Source organism: Perognathus longimembris, chromosome 3, assembly GCF_023159225.1.
Source record: "Perognathus longimembris pacificus isolate PPM17 chromosome 3, ASM2315922v1, whole genome shotgun sequence".
In the NCBI taxonomy this organism is placed as follows: domain Eukaryota; kingdom Metazoa; phylum Chordata; class Mammalia; order Rodentia; family Heteromyidae; genus Perognathus; species Perognathus longimembris.
In genome coordinates, this window is record NC_063163.1 from 7,359,401 (window position 1) to 7,372,489 (window position 13,089).

General features: G+C 42.1%; 1 protein-coding gene across 2 annotated transcripts in view; it reads right to left on the reverse strand.

Annotated features, from left to right (window-relative positions):
* Nucleotides 1–13,089, reverse strand: part of Pcca (propionyl-CoA carboxylase subunit alpha) — a 310,079-nt gene that overhangs the window by 25,762 nt on the left and 271,228 nt on the right. For both annotated transcript variants that reach the window (XM_048341133.1, XM_048341132.1), the window contains exon 22: nt 2,657–2,797. In XM_048341133.1, the coding sequence (XP_048197090.1) occupies nt 2,657–2,797 (141 nt within the window). The remainder of the gene's footprint in view (nt 1–2,656; nt 2,798–13,089) is intronic.

The following is a 13,089-nucleotide window of genomic DNA, read 5'->3' on the forward strand; positions in this document are numbered from 1 at the left end:
ATGCCGGCCCTCTGAACTCACGGGCCCCTCTGCACAGCCCCCAAAGTTCTTGTGTCTCTGGTTTTCACAAGTTGTTTGCTATGTATGATTTACGTGACATTTTGTAGAACTTATTGAGAGATTTACCAGTTTGTTGGGTTTTACTTAAATGAAGCATAGAAATGATTTCTGTAACAAAATTATACATAAAGAAGAATAGAATGATTGAAAGAATAGAATACTTGTAGGCCCTTGGTGGTTTGTGGGTTCTTGTTTTCCTTGAAATGACAGAGAAGATTGATTCCATTATCTTTCTACCAGTAAGAGTGGAATCTCACTCAGCTACTGTCATTGCTAAGAAAAACACAACATGTCTTGCAATCTTCAAATGACTTTAAGCTGCAAAACTTGAAATGTTTCAAGTAGTATTTTGTTATACAGGCCTTATAGAAAGGGTATGCGTTTGGTCCAAGTAAAGTTTCTAGCATTTTAATTACATGAGACAAAATTTATAAAAATGTGTTGTTATGATAGCCATCAAATTAAACTTCTCACTGTGTTTTATCACAACACTGTGGCACAGAATATGAAAGGAGGTGCTGTAAGGACCCAAAGGGAGAAATTAAAGGACACATGCATTTCCCCTTGTGCACTAGGCACTCTTGGGCAAGAGCACTTAGAATGAAGGCGAGGGATACCAAGACGACAAGCCCCTTCAATGTATGGCCCTCAGAACTCTGACTTGAAGAAACACATAAAGCCCAGGCCCTGCTGCTCTGCAGTGACAGAGCTGCAATAGTGATTTCTCAAATTAAGCCATCCTGAGTGTTTAATGATTGATAGTGGCTACCCCTATGCTGCAAGCACTACAATCACCCCGCTCCTTTTACCAATGCCTGGCAAGCCTGCCTTAACTTATTGAGCAGGAAATGCAAACGATGAAGATAAACCTTTTTAGTGTATGGAAGAGTGATGCCAGGGCCAACGGCACGTCCACCTGCTGAGCAACTGCAAGTGAGCAGAGGGTGTGTGTGTGTGTGTGCGTGTGCGTGCGTGTGTGTGTGTGTGTGTGTGTGTGTGTGTGTGTGTAATGACCGCAGCCTTCATCCTTCAGTGCTTCGTTTCTGGAGGCAGGGGCCTATTCCTTCCTTCCAACCCTACCTCCCACTACTAGCCATTAATCTTGGACTTGGGTGTTAGCAAAGTAAGGATTTAAGCTGAACACTTATTGCAGACAGACACACACACACACACACACACACACACACACACACACACACACACACCTTTTAACTAAGGCTATGAAAACTGACAAGCTCAGACCCCCAGTACAATGACTACATGCCTTCCAGAGAAATCTGAAGAATGAAAAAACAAAAAGCAAAATAAAAACAAAAAAAAAATTACCACAAATCCTTCATACTGTTTACCAACCTGTTACTGAGACATGGGGACACTAGAAGACTCCACAGATTCTCTGATGCATTACATGTATGACTGTTAATGTCAAGGTCAGGAGCACCTTACTACCCCAACCTAGCAGAATGAAGATACACGAGGCAAACGCCTCCCCTTGAGCTCAACACGTGCATATCAATCCCACAAACCCTCCCTCCCGCAGCCTCTTATCTGCCTCCAGCAGCCTCGGTCCATGCTGTTTTTCCCAAGAATTTCCATGCTTTCAAAGTAAATGGAGGCGGTCATCTAACCTGGCCTCTTGGCTTGTCTGGGAAGGCCGGGAATTCTCAGAAAGGGAAGTCGCTTCCCAACTTCACATAGCAATTTCAGGACTAATCATATAAAATAACTGAACTTGATCATTTGTACTTGGTATTCTTCTATGAAATATTTTTCTAGAAGCCAATGCCAGCTGTGTTAAGTTTATTTCAATGTTAAGGGAATGTTTTATCTGTAATAATAAAGAAATCGGGGAGCATTTTAACACATTCTTTATAAAACAAATTATGTAAGCCCCACTTCACTGAGATACAGAACAGAATCCCTTGTGCCTCATGGAAGTCTGCCATGCCTGGGTGCTGGACACAAATAAAAATGCAAGCACTTAAGCACCTCTTGAAATCTCGTGGTTGCATCCTGTATTCTTTTTTACTTTTGGTACTAATCAATGTGCTCTAAAAACAACACGTGCCAGTTCATCCGTAGCTAGTTACCTCGAGACTGAACACACGAGTAAACATTAAGGTGGCTTTGCTTTTGCTTTACTGTCACAGGTCAAGATGAAAAACTTAAAATTGTGATTCTAAACTCTACTTCCCATGTTCCGGAAGTTTGCTAGTACTGTACAGATTACAGGATTAACCTTTCTTGAACTCTCATTCCCAATTAGACGTTTTGTCCAGAAATCACTCAGAAATTCCCCACCAGAGGATTAGTTATTAGGGTAAGTTATTTTTTTAAGGCGTGCTTGAGCACAGAGTCCTGGGGAATAAATGGCATTTTTTTAAATCAAATACTTCCCTGGAAGAACGCATTTAAGAAAAGCCCTCATTTCCCTTCCTCTCCCAGACCTAGAGGACAGGCTCTGGGAGCCTGCCACGGGGGGCGATTCAAACGCAAGACGGGGAGACGGGGCTGTTCTGTGAGCACCGGGAAGGGCGGGTCCTCCGGTCCGGGAGTGTGAGGGTCACCGGTGCCCTGGGGCGGACGCAGCCCTTACCATGTCTCCAGGCTTGACGGAGACGGCCACCACCACGCCGGGCATCGGGGAGCGCAGGATGCTGCTCGTGTCCTCGGCCACTTTCTCCGGCATGAATCTGCTCAGTTCCGCCGCAAGTTTGGTAAAGACATGCACCTTGTACTTGAAGGGAAACAAAACCAAACCGTAAGGAATTTATTAAATGAAGAATTGTCCTCCAAAAGTAATAGTCATTCAAAAATCAGTTTTAGCTTTTTTAACTCAAATTGCCATACTGTCCTTTAAATTATTTTCAAATCCTATTCAAAACAGACTCATCTCTGGCATACAATGTAGGCCAGTTATTTAAGAAAGTGCTTTTGAAATAAGAAGTACTACAGTTGTTAATTACTAATAGATAATAATCACATAAATCTTGAAGAACATCTGAGAATTTATAAAGGAAACAGTTGAGAATTGTACTCGTGTTCCCTTTACTACTCCCTTTACTACCAACTTTGCGGGGTCGGGAAGGACACTGTGAAGACCAGCCAGTAGATGGCAGCAGATCGCTGTCTCAAACCTGTGTCCCACCAGGACTGCGGCCCTGGCTGGATCAGCAAGTTAAGACAAAGGGCTTCAGTGTGTGTTTTGGGGCAAAACAATCCTTAAAATTAAATTTAAAAATTCGGTAACAGATCATGTTATATTTATATCCAGAAGGTTAGCTTTTGTTTTTAGGTGTAGTCTTTTTGCTACAATAAGATGATTAGGATACAGAGATACAATGAGAGTACCTTCTAGGTGGAGGGACCATTACAGGATTTTAAAAACACAGAAAGAAAACAATATGCACAACCATGCATTTTCACGACATCTTCTGCACAGGGCTCTCAAAACAACTGGGACATCTTTAAACTATTCCTGTTGCACAAAATGTTTCTAATAAGAACTCTTACTAAACAGGAAACATCCTAGAGCTCTGTGAGTCACAATTTGATCTATGCAAACAGAAACGGGTAGCATGGTTTGCAGAGTGTTGGAGCCACTACCAGAAGACTTCTGGATTCCCACCAAGTGTCTGGTGGGGGTCGGGGGTGAGCGAAGAGGCCCCTGGAGCAGCTCCACTGTAGGGAGGGAGGGCTGGGCCGCAAAGCCTCCTGTGGCATCAGGATGGCAGGGATGCAAAGAAGGAGTCTAATTCACCCTTTGATTTCCGCACAGGGACAGAGGAAATCTCCAAGTGAGCTCTTTGCTGGACCTATTTAAAAGAGGTGGGGGAAGGGCTCCGGCAAAGAGCTTTGATAGCCTAGGTTCCAAGTAGATTTGCAATACTGTGACAGGTTGAATAATAACATCTTCTGCATGTTTCTTTACTCTGGAGTGTGTGTTTTGCAATCAAGACTTAACAGGCGTCTGCCAGTTTCTGAAGGATATGATCCTTAAGTGAAATTACAGTGCAAATAAAAGCTTTTTGCTCCTATTAAAATTCATCTGAGTCATAAGTGGCAAGGGAAAAAAGCAAGGAGAGTGCACACTGCTGTCAGTCTAATAAACATTCTGGGCAGAGCGACTATTTATCACTGATGAATTGTACTGCCAAGTCCTTCATTAAGCCTATGGGGGAGATAGAAGAAGAGGGGAAAACATAATTGGGCCAAATTGTACATTTTTAGTATCTGAGCTCCCTCTGTCTTAGGAAGAAATCTAGGATCACTGGAGTCAACTGAAAAGTTACTTTTCTAACTGGCATCACCAGCTGGGTTGCGACTGGTCAGTACTGCACTTCATTTTTCAATGTAGCACACAGGTCTATTTTTTCCCTTGCTTTTCTTTTTTTTTTTTTTTTTTCCTTCACAATTCAACTTCAAGATAAGAACTTGGAATTCATCAAGAAAAGTATCCTCATACTTACAAGATAATATGAGAATGACAATTTACCACACAAGATATGTAAGGACTCATTTTTAGCTTATCACAAATAAGTCCTAATAAGAATTAAGTGCTCAGCACCATTTCTCCCAAGAAGTGACCAAATCCTGACTAAGACGGAATCTTTTTTTCTATTTTTGTAACTTTCATATCTTCTGGATTCCTTTCTCTGTAGGGTTCCTGCTTTGCTTGGAAAGAGATGTAAAAGAGGAACAAAACTCAAGGCCTTTAGATGCAGTCTTTGTTATTGATGAGATGTTCCTTTTCCTTTTGTATTTGTTTATTGTTCTTAAATCTGTTTGGGGGATAAATGACTTATTGTAATCTCAAGTAAAAAATAACAACGAAGTAAATGCCTCAGGAGAGGCCCAGTTGCTCATAGTTGACTTAAAAGTGACCTTTCTGAATATAAAAAAAGGAGGCCGAGAGAAGGTTTTCTTCTTAAGATTACCTTTGATGTTGTTCTGACCCTTTCCTGTCCACATCCCCACACAAATGCCCTCTTCAAAAGCCTCCTCCAGTAAACAGGCCGTCTTGTTTGCATGGAGTGTGCCCAAATGGGGCTTAGGCAGGACAGGACATATGGGTCCATTTGAGTGAACTGACCTGGTGAGGAGCCTAAGAAGTTTTTGATGGCCTAGAAAATAAGTCATCTAAGAACACACACTAGGCCACAGGGCTTATGACTCAAACTGCTATATTTGGTGGTCTCTGGCTTCTTTGGGGCCACAGTGTAAGAAGAGTGCCCCTGAGGTGACTCCAAGGTGGGTAGTATTCCCCATGGGTATTTGGGTGTTTAATCTTCCCTCACGTTCAGATATTAAATTTTTGCTGTTTTCAAGGAAATACGCCAATGTTCTAAAGACTAGCTGACAGGATAGAGAAGCCCAGCCCAAGGAGGTGGCAGGTTTTCATCCTGCTTGTGTCAGGAGAAGTGTCTGCAGAAGGCTCACAGGCTGCCAGGGCTGGAAGTCATGGGGTCCAGGTCCGGCAGTAGAACGGCTTTCGTTCTGCCGGCTGCAGAGGACTCACTGGTCTACAAACCACCACTCCAGGTAAATTAGAACAGGTGGCTCTCTGGGCTTGGTCTGGACAGACAATCAGCATAGGACAATAATGGGAGTGAATGAGGTGGCATCTAATGACCCAATTATGTAAAATGACCCCAGCCTGGCTCTCCAAGCAAATTAATTTTATGGTATCTAAAAGTGAAACCATGTCTAACAAGAAAATTTCTCTCAAAAGTTTAAAAGAAAGATATTGAATCACAGCAGACATGAAAATCTGAAGCAGAAAACCCTAACACATTGACAATTAAAAGGCATGCAGTGGGACGGCCTTTTAAAATTAACACATATAAACTGAGAACCAGTGGCTCAAGCCTGTAATCCTATTCAGGAGGCTGAGATCTGAAGATTGCAGTTCAAAGCCAGCCTGGGAAGGAAAGTCTGTGGACTTTTATATCCAATTAACCACCAAAAAGCTGGATGAGAAGCTGTGGCTCAAGTGGTAGAGCATCAATCAGGCTTGAGTGAAATAGCTAAGGGACAGTGGCTAGGCCCAGAACTCAAGCTCCAGGACCAGCACACACACAGATACACACACACACAGATACACACACACACACACACACACTACTGATAGTTTCTGAAAGGAAATTATCCCAGAAGACCGTGCAGACAAAGTCATGTAGAGCCAAAGAGTTTATGGCCAGAGGAGCTGACAAGGCCGACTTCTCATAAAGGAGTAAGGAAAATGGCACCAGACTGTCTCCCAGGGGTACCTCTGTACCCACATGGGGCTGGGGTGGGAGGTGCCCCACCTGCCCCTCAGGTACCATCATCAAGGGCAGAGTCACACTGCTAAAGGCAGATCTTATGTCTGGGCTGGTGGGGGGAGGGGCGGCATTCTACAACGGATGTGGATAAGGGTAGGGGAAAAATGAAGCTGGCATAGATTGGGTGAGCTGGACTTAGTTAACCGGAGCATCCAGCATGTCCACCTGTGCCCAAAACCCACCACTGACAACTGTTCTATGGCATCCTCTCCATTGGATGGGCACATGGAATGGCATCCTAATGGGTATTTTATCTCCTCGTGTGGAGTTTAACCCATATCTTCCTTTCCAAGGCCTCTAGGTGAAACAGTGATTTCACAGACCCCGTGTGGTCGGATGTGACTCCTGGGTCTGTCTGGTAAGCTGTTCACAAGGTAAGCTCAGTTTGCTTTACCGATGCTTTTAGTTGTGACTCCAGAGTCTCGTGTTTTGTCCCCCATAAAGTGGGCTCAGCTCTAGTTTCTCTAGTCATTCTTCCAGTGACAATCAAAATAGTTGATCAACAGTGCTAATATGTTTTTTTCATGTCAACGGTTGGTCATTTCAGTCAACACGTAGTTAAGAGACACTGATGAACCTCTATCGTAAATTATTTTACACTACTTATCCTAATACCCTAAAGCACTGGCCAAAATCTGTACCCCTATACCACAACCCCTTTTCCCTAAGTATGGTGGTAGACACATTTCTTCAGAGCTGCTCTTCCTAGCCAAGGTTTCATACCTTCTTGTCCCAGAGGTCTTAGACTTTAATGTAAGTCATCCTTCCCAGGGGATGAAAGCTAATGCTCAAGTATTCCCCTAAGGGTTAGAGTTGGGGGAAATGATCATGCTTTTAAAGTGGCAGAAGTGATGAGCTAAAAAATGATACATCAGTTAAGTCTGTATATGGGAAAGGTAGAGAAATTAATTATCCATCAGATGTAAATTAAAACACTTGGCTGGAATTACAACAATAAGTGTCAACATTTTCCTCTCATAAATTCTTTGTGGGATACAGTCAACCCCTGAGGAAAATCATATCAAGGTTCAAAGCCACACTTATCCTCTACTTGAACACAAATCCTACAGCTAATTTCATTAAATAAAAACTTCAAAAATCTCCAAGAAACAATACTAAAGACACACTGAACTGAAAGCCCGTAGCTGCCTTCCAGCGCGCAAAGAAAGTAGAAGAGCAGATAGTGAGGGGCTTCATGCAGCTGCACACAGCGCAGCCTGTTAGCTGTGACAACTCCATCAGCACAGTCTCAAGGTAGCTGTCAATCAGGATGCATCATTTAATCCAACAGCACTCGGAGGACTTTCTCCTACAACCCACATGACAGCATATCTACAGCTCTATTTATATCAGCGCCCAGTTGTGTTTACAATGCTGTAGTAATTAGAAAAGATGCAACAGGCAGCAATATTATTGAGATTTCCATTTTGCAGCATTGCCCTGTAAAGTGTGATCTTGCTTCACAGAGTCATGCTAAATGACAAAAGGCTATTTTCTTCAATCTCCCAGCTCCGACAGCACTTCATTTGCAGCTATCTATAATTAGATTAATGGTGTAGTGCAGTACAAAGCAGACCCACTTCACATCAGATAGCATATGAATTAGGACAAACACTTATTTCAATTCCAGGCAGAGAAAGCAATGACTGGGGTATTTAGCATACCCTTTATGGTGGAATGAGATGTTAATTGTGTACCATTACCTCTAAACTGCTTGCTTGTTGTATAAATCACTGTGCTAATTGATGCAGAGATAGAAATGTAGCCACAGGCAAGAAAGCAAAGGAATGAGAGCTGAAGATGGAGGAGAAGGGATTATCTAGGAAAACCATATGGAGATGAGGTTCCTTTGAAACCTTTGCTTTCTGCCCACAATCCTCTGCAGATTTCTTCTAGTACAGCAACACTCTGGCACTGGGAAAGAAAAAAATTTTTTCCACATTGTTATTTATAAACACAAATTTCTTTTAAAAGTTTAGGCTCTCAGAAATCCAAATAACAATGTGTAGAATTAATCGGAAAACACATTTATAAACACATGGAGTGTGTACTTTCAGTCAGAACTTCTTATCTGCACTTGGGCCCTAGGGTTAATATGGAACACTTGTAAACTAACTGACCCAATGATAGGCAAAAAAAAAAAAGTTTTTACAAAAGCTAAAGTTATTCTTCTGGATGGCGGGGGAGGGGAGGGTGGGAAAAGGGGAGGGAGAGGGAGAGGAGGGAGGGAGGGAGGGAGGGAGGGAGGGAGGGAGGGAGGGAGGGAGGGAGAGACAAAAAGAGACAGAGAGATACTGTATGCTGGTTGGATCTGTCAGACTTTTAACTATGTAGAAACCTTGATTCAGGATGTGCGCCCCACAGAACATTTTCATCTACGATGCATGCAGTGCTCAGCATACCAGCACCCAAACTCCTCAAATCTGAATACTCCAGCTCAAGATTTCACTTGAGGAACTTCAAAGCACCCCCGCTTGGTTATTCTAAAACTAGCAATAAGTAAATAAGAGCTAATAGTAATTTAATAGTTCCAGTGTCTAATCTCAAAATTCTACTCTTCCTTCTTAAAATGTCCTGTTTTATACTCAACGGCTCTTATCAGTGTAATATAAATGTTTCAAGCCCAAATGTAGAAACCAAATACTGAACACAGTCAAATCACGAGTGATCCATCGTTAAAAGGCCCTTGGGAAGTTCATAAATCAAGTGCATGTGCCCTGTATATGTGCTCTCAATTTTGTAAATAGCAAGGCAGCAGTAAGGTGCAAATTACTGCTGTGCACTTTTTCATAAATTCAGCTGCTTAGCAATTAGCACTGTTACAACAAAATTTTACAGAGAACAAAGGCAGTGGATCTGCTAATAGTCCAAATTCTCAACTTCTAAATAATACACAAATGCACAATTCAGAAATGCTATGCATAATTTAGCTTTGTGAAATACAAATGCCATAATAACTTCCAAGAAAATCAAATAATATCCCAAGAAACTGGAAAGTCTGGTTTAAGTTTCCACGATAAAAACCCAGGGTGGGGGGTAGAGAGCTTCTTTGCTTGCAGCCAGTCACAGTTCGCACAAAAGTGGCCCTTGTATATGAGCTGTCTGCAAGAATTATTTAATGCCACATTGCAAAGTCCAAGTTTAGTAACTCAAATTTGACTCATTATTATACATAATTTTAAAAAAACTACATAGAACATCACGTTTCTTCTGGTTTTCTCGTAAGGGATGATGCTCAGAGGTACACTGTTACCTCCCTGGGATCATTCCCTATAAATAAAAGAGGGGAAAAAAATCTTTAAAAGTCAACAAAACAAGGAGGAACAGGCAGTCCCGTCCCCCACCGAGTGTGCAGTTGGTGACATAATGTCAATGTATGGAGAGAGAAGACTTAGAGGCAGCATGAAGGGCCTGCTCCGATTCTTACACACCTCTTTAGGCCATTTCAGCTCCACCAGCATTGCGCAGCACTCCAGGGCCAGTCATGCTGGTGTTAACAGGAGAAAATATATGGTTTTTGATTCTGTGTCCCAGACCCTGAGCATTTGCTCCCTCTAATTGCAAAACACCATTAAACACTAAATAAAAGAAAACCATTCACTTGTCTGGCTATTTAGTGATGTAAAACTGATGACGTCAATAGGTTGCAGTATTGACAAAATGTGCCACTTTCAACACTCCACTGACATTTAGGAATCAATTTAAATTAAGGATATTTATCTTGTAACTGCTAAGTTGGTTACTAAACTTGAAGGTTTTCTGGTTTGTTTTTGTTTTGGAGCTTTGTAGATACAAAGTACTTACTCTACTACAAAGCTGCACTTCAGCCCTGAATTTTAGCCTTTGGTGCTACCATTAAATATGCCACAAGCAATTATAAGAGCATAAGCAATAATCCCAGGTTTCCTTGATTATTGTGGGGTTTTTTGTTAGTTGCAGGGCTTGAACTCAGGATCTGGGTGCTGTCTCTGACTACAGCTCCACTTTCAGTTTTCTGATGAGTAACTGGAGATGAGAGTCTCATGGACTTTCCTACCCACGTCTACTTCAAACCATGATGCTCAGAGTTCGGCCTCCTGTGTAGCTAGGATTACAGGTGTGAGCCACCAGCGCCTGGCCAATCTCAGTTTTCTGAAGAAGTAAATATCTGAGGCAGAAAGAAAAATTCCAACAAAAGAACAAAAAATACATCAAGCCATCTCAACAACCTGTTTTTCAAAATTTGTGTGAAATTTTTAAGATAGGATAGCTTCTTCAGAGAAAAGGAAGAGGTACCTTAAGGATAACATCAAGTACCCTGAGGAAGAGTTAGTAGCTTGTGTGTATCTTTGCACAAAGACAACATCCTCCAGAGATGAAAATGCAGACATCTTCCCCAAACAAAACTCCAGTCCATTTTCCTGTTGGTTTTTGCTTTGTTTTGTTGTTATTGTTGGGTTGTCAGCTGTAGGGCTTGAACTTGGGGCCTAGGTACTGTCCTTGAGCCTCTTTGTGCTCACGGCTGGCACTGACTATTTGAGCCACTTCTGGTTTTTGAGTGGTTACTTGGACACAAGAGTCTCATGGGGATTTTTCTGCTTGGGCCAGCTTGGATCCAAGACTCTCAGCCTCCTGAGTAGCTGGGATTACAGGCAGGAGCCACCCACTGGCACTGGTTCCTTTTTTGTTTTTATAATCTCATGTCTCTATCTAGCCCTACTGTGTCAAGATAAGCAGCTTCCTTTCTCTGAACAACAGTGCTATACAGTAAATTGAAAGGGAGGCATCAGAGCGAGCAGTTACTAACAGGGGGACCTCTTTCCTCTTGTGCATGGCTAGGGCGGCTTGCCTTGACATTTGCATCACCTGCATCTTCACAGATCCCAAATGGAGAAGGAAATAGACCTCAGCCCATCTTAAGGAAGTGAGCCCATCCGTAGGCCTGTGAGCATCACATGACATTCTGGTGGGAAGGGGAGGACTGAGAAGAGCCCAGGGGCTTCGGAGGGAGCCTCTCTGCTAAGGGCGTGTCCCCCTGCCTGGGAGCTCAACACTTGGGAGGCACAGCGCACAGGTGCACAGTGATGAAGGGGTTCGGGTGCCCACAGGCTGTCTAACGAGTAGGTGCACAGGCCACAAAAGCAGTGAATGTGCTGAAGTAAATGGCACTTTCAAATCCACAAAGGCAAGTCCGTTTACAAAGAACTATACAGAACTCCCGAAGTAGAACATGTGCATTTTGTTTGATCGGGAGTATAAGTGACACATTATGAGTATAATGAGTCATTATTTTTCACACAGAAAAAATATTATAGATCTTTGAAAGGCCTGTACTCAATTATGCAACAATACCAACATCTGTTAACAGTACAGGCTGTTTCTATTCTGTACCCTGAATTGTTTTGTGTAATTACAAGTTTATAAGGTAGTTGGTAAACCAGTAAGAGGGTACCTTTTTTAAAAGCACCATGTAATTTGGGGTACAATGGAGTGTTCTCTTGAAAATCTATAATTAGGGCAGCATCAACTTACAGAAAAGTACAGGAAACGTTATAACAACACAATTATGTAAATAGGCACACAGGTAGGGAAGTGTACCATTTTGGTATAGTTTGTCGCACCCTCTCTTTCTATTCTATTTAAATTCCTCTTTGCTCATCTCAAGTTAAAGTACTGCTGTCACAAAATAAATGAACCCAGGGGGAGGCACAAAGAATACTAAGCCCCCACCTTTCAGGTTTCTCATCTCAGGCTGGAACACTGGATGCTGGGAAGGTAGCCGGCGCTGGGACCTTTTCAACAGTGCTCTGGCCTGTCTGTGATTGCTTACATGACAAAACGTTTTCACTACTATGAAGATCACAACCACTGAAGAAATTCTGAATTGACTATGTCAAATGTTGACTTGTATTAGACAGAAATCCAGAAACTAAGATATAGAAAGGCAAAGCAAACAAAACTAGATTTGATTGTGACTGTGTAGTAGACTGCTGGTGAAGAAAATCAAATCAGAAAACAACCCAACAAGTCCTCACACATGTCCAAACAAGTCCAAAAGAGTGGGAACGACCTCTTTCAGAGGACTGCTTAGCAATTCCACAGTCTGTAATTTCACCTACCTTAGAAACTTAGGCTGTGCTATAGTAGACTGTTTACAACATCTGTATCATGCATTGTGTGCTGAAATGGATAAGACTTGCAAAGCCACAAAGTCAATCTGAGAAAAGGAGATGGGGCCACACTAAAGGCAACTGAAAGCCATATTCTTGGAAGCATATAGGACTAAACTGTACTTTTGACCTAGGGAACCTAACTTCTAAGTACAAATTTTCACCTCTTGAAATCTTTATGATAAGTGTGCCTGTGATTGTGTTGGAGATTAAATTTATACAGATTTGCGTAGCAGCTAGTGTCAGTATTTTCCTAATATAAATTCTGGTCTGCTTCCAAGGATTTCTAATTGCCCCCATGTGAGACAATGGTAGACTTTTTTTTTTTTTTGCATTTTGCATGTTGGAGGACATTATAGCATCCTAATTTTAACTCTAGCTGTATGGCTTCATATATGTGATCAAAAAGATTAAATTCTTCAACTATCACACTGGCTCTGAGATAAAAGAAAGGACTGGTTCCACAAATACTAAGACTTTCTAGATTAGGCAGCAGATTAGACACTTATAGAAGTGCCCAGTAAGTCAGAGAAACAGTTTAGTTCATTCGTTTACTC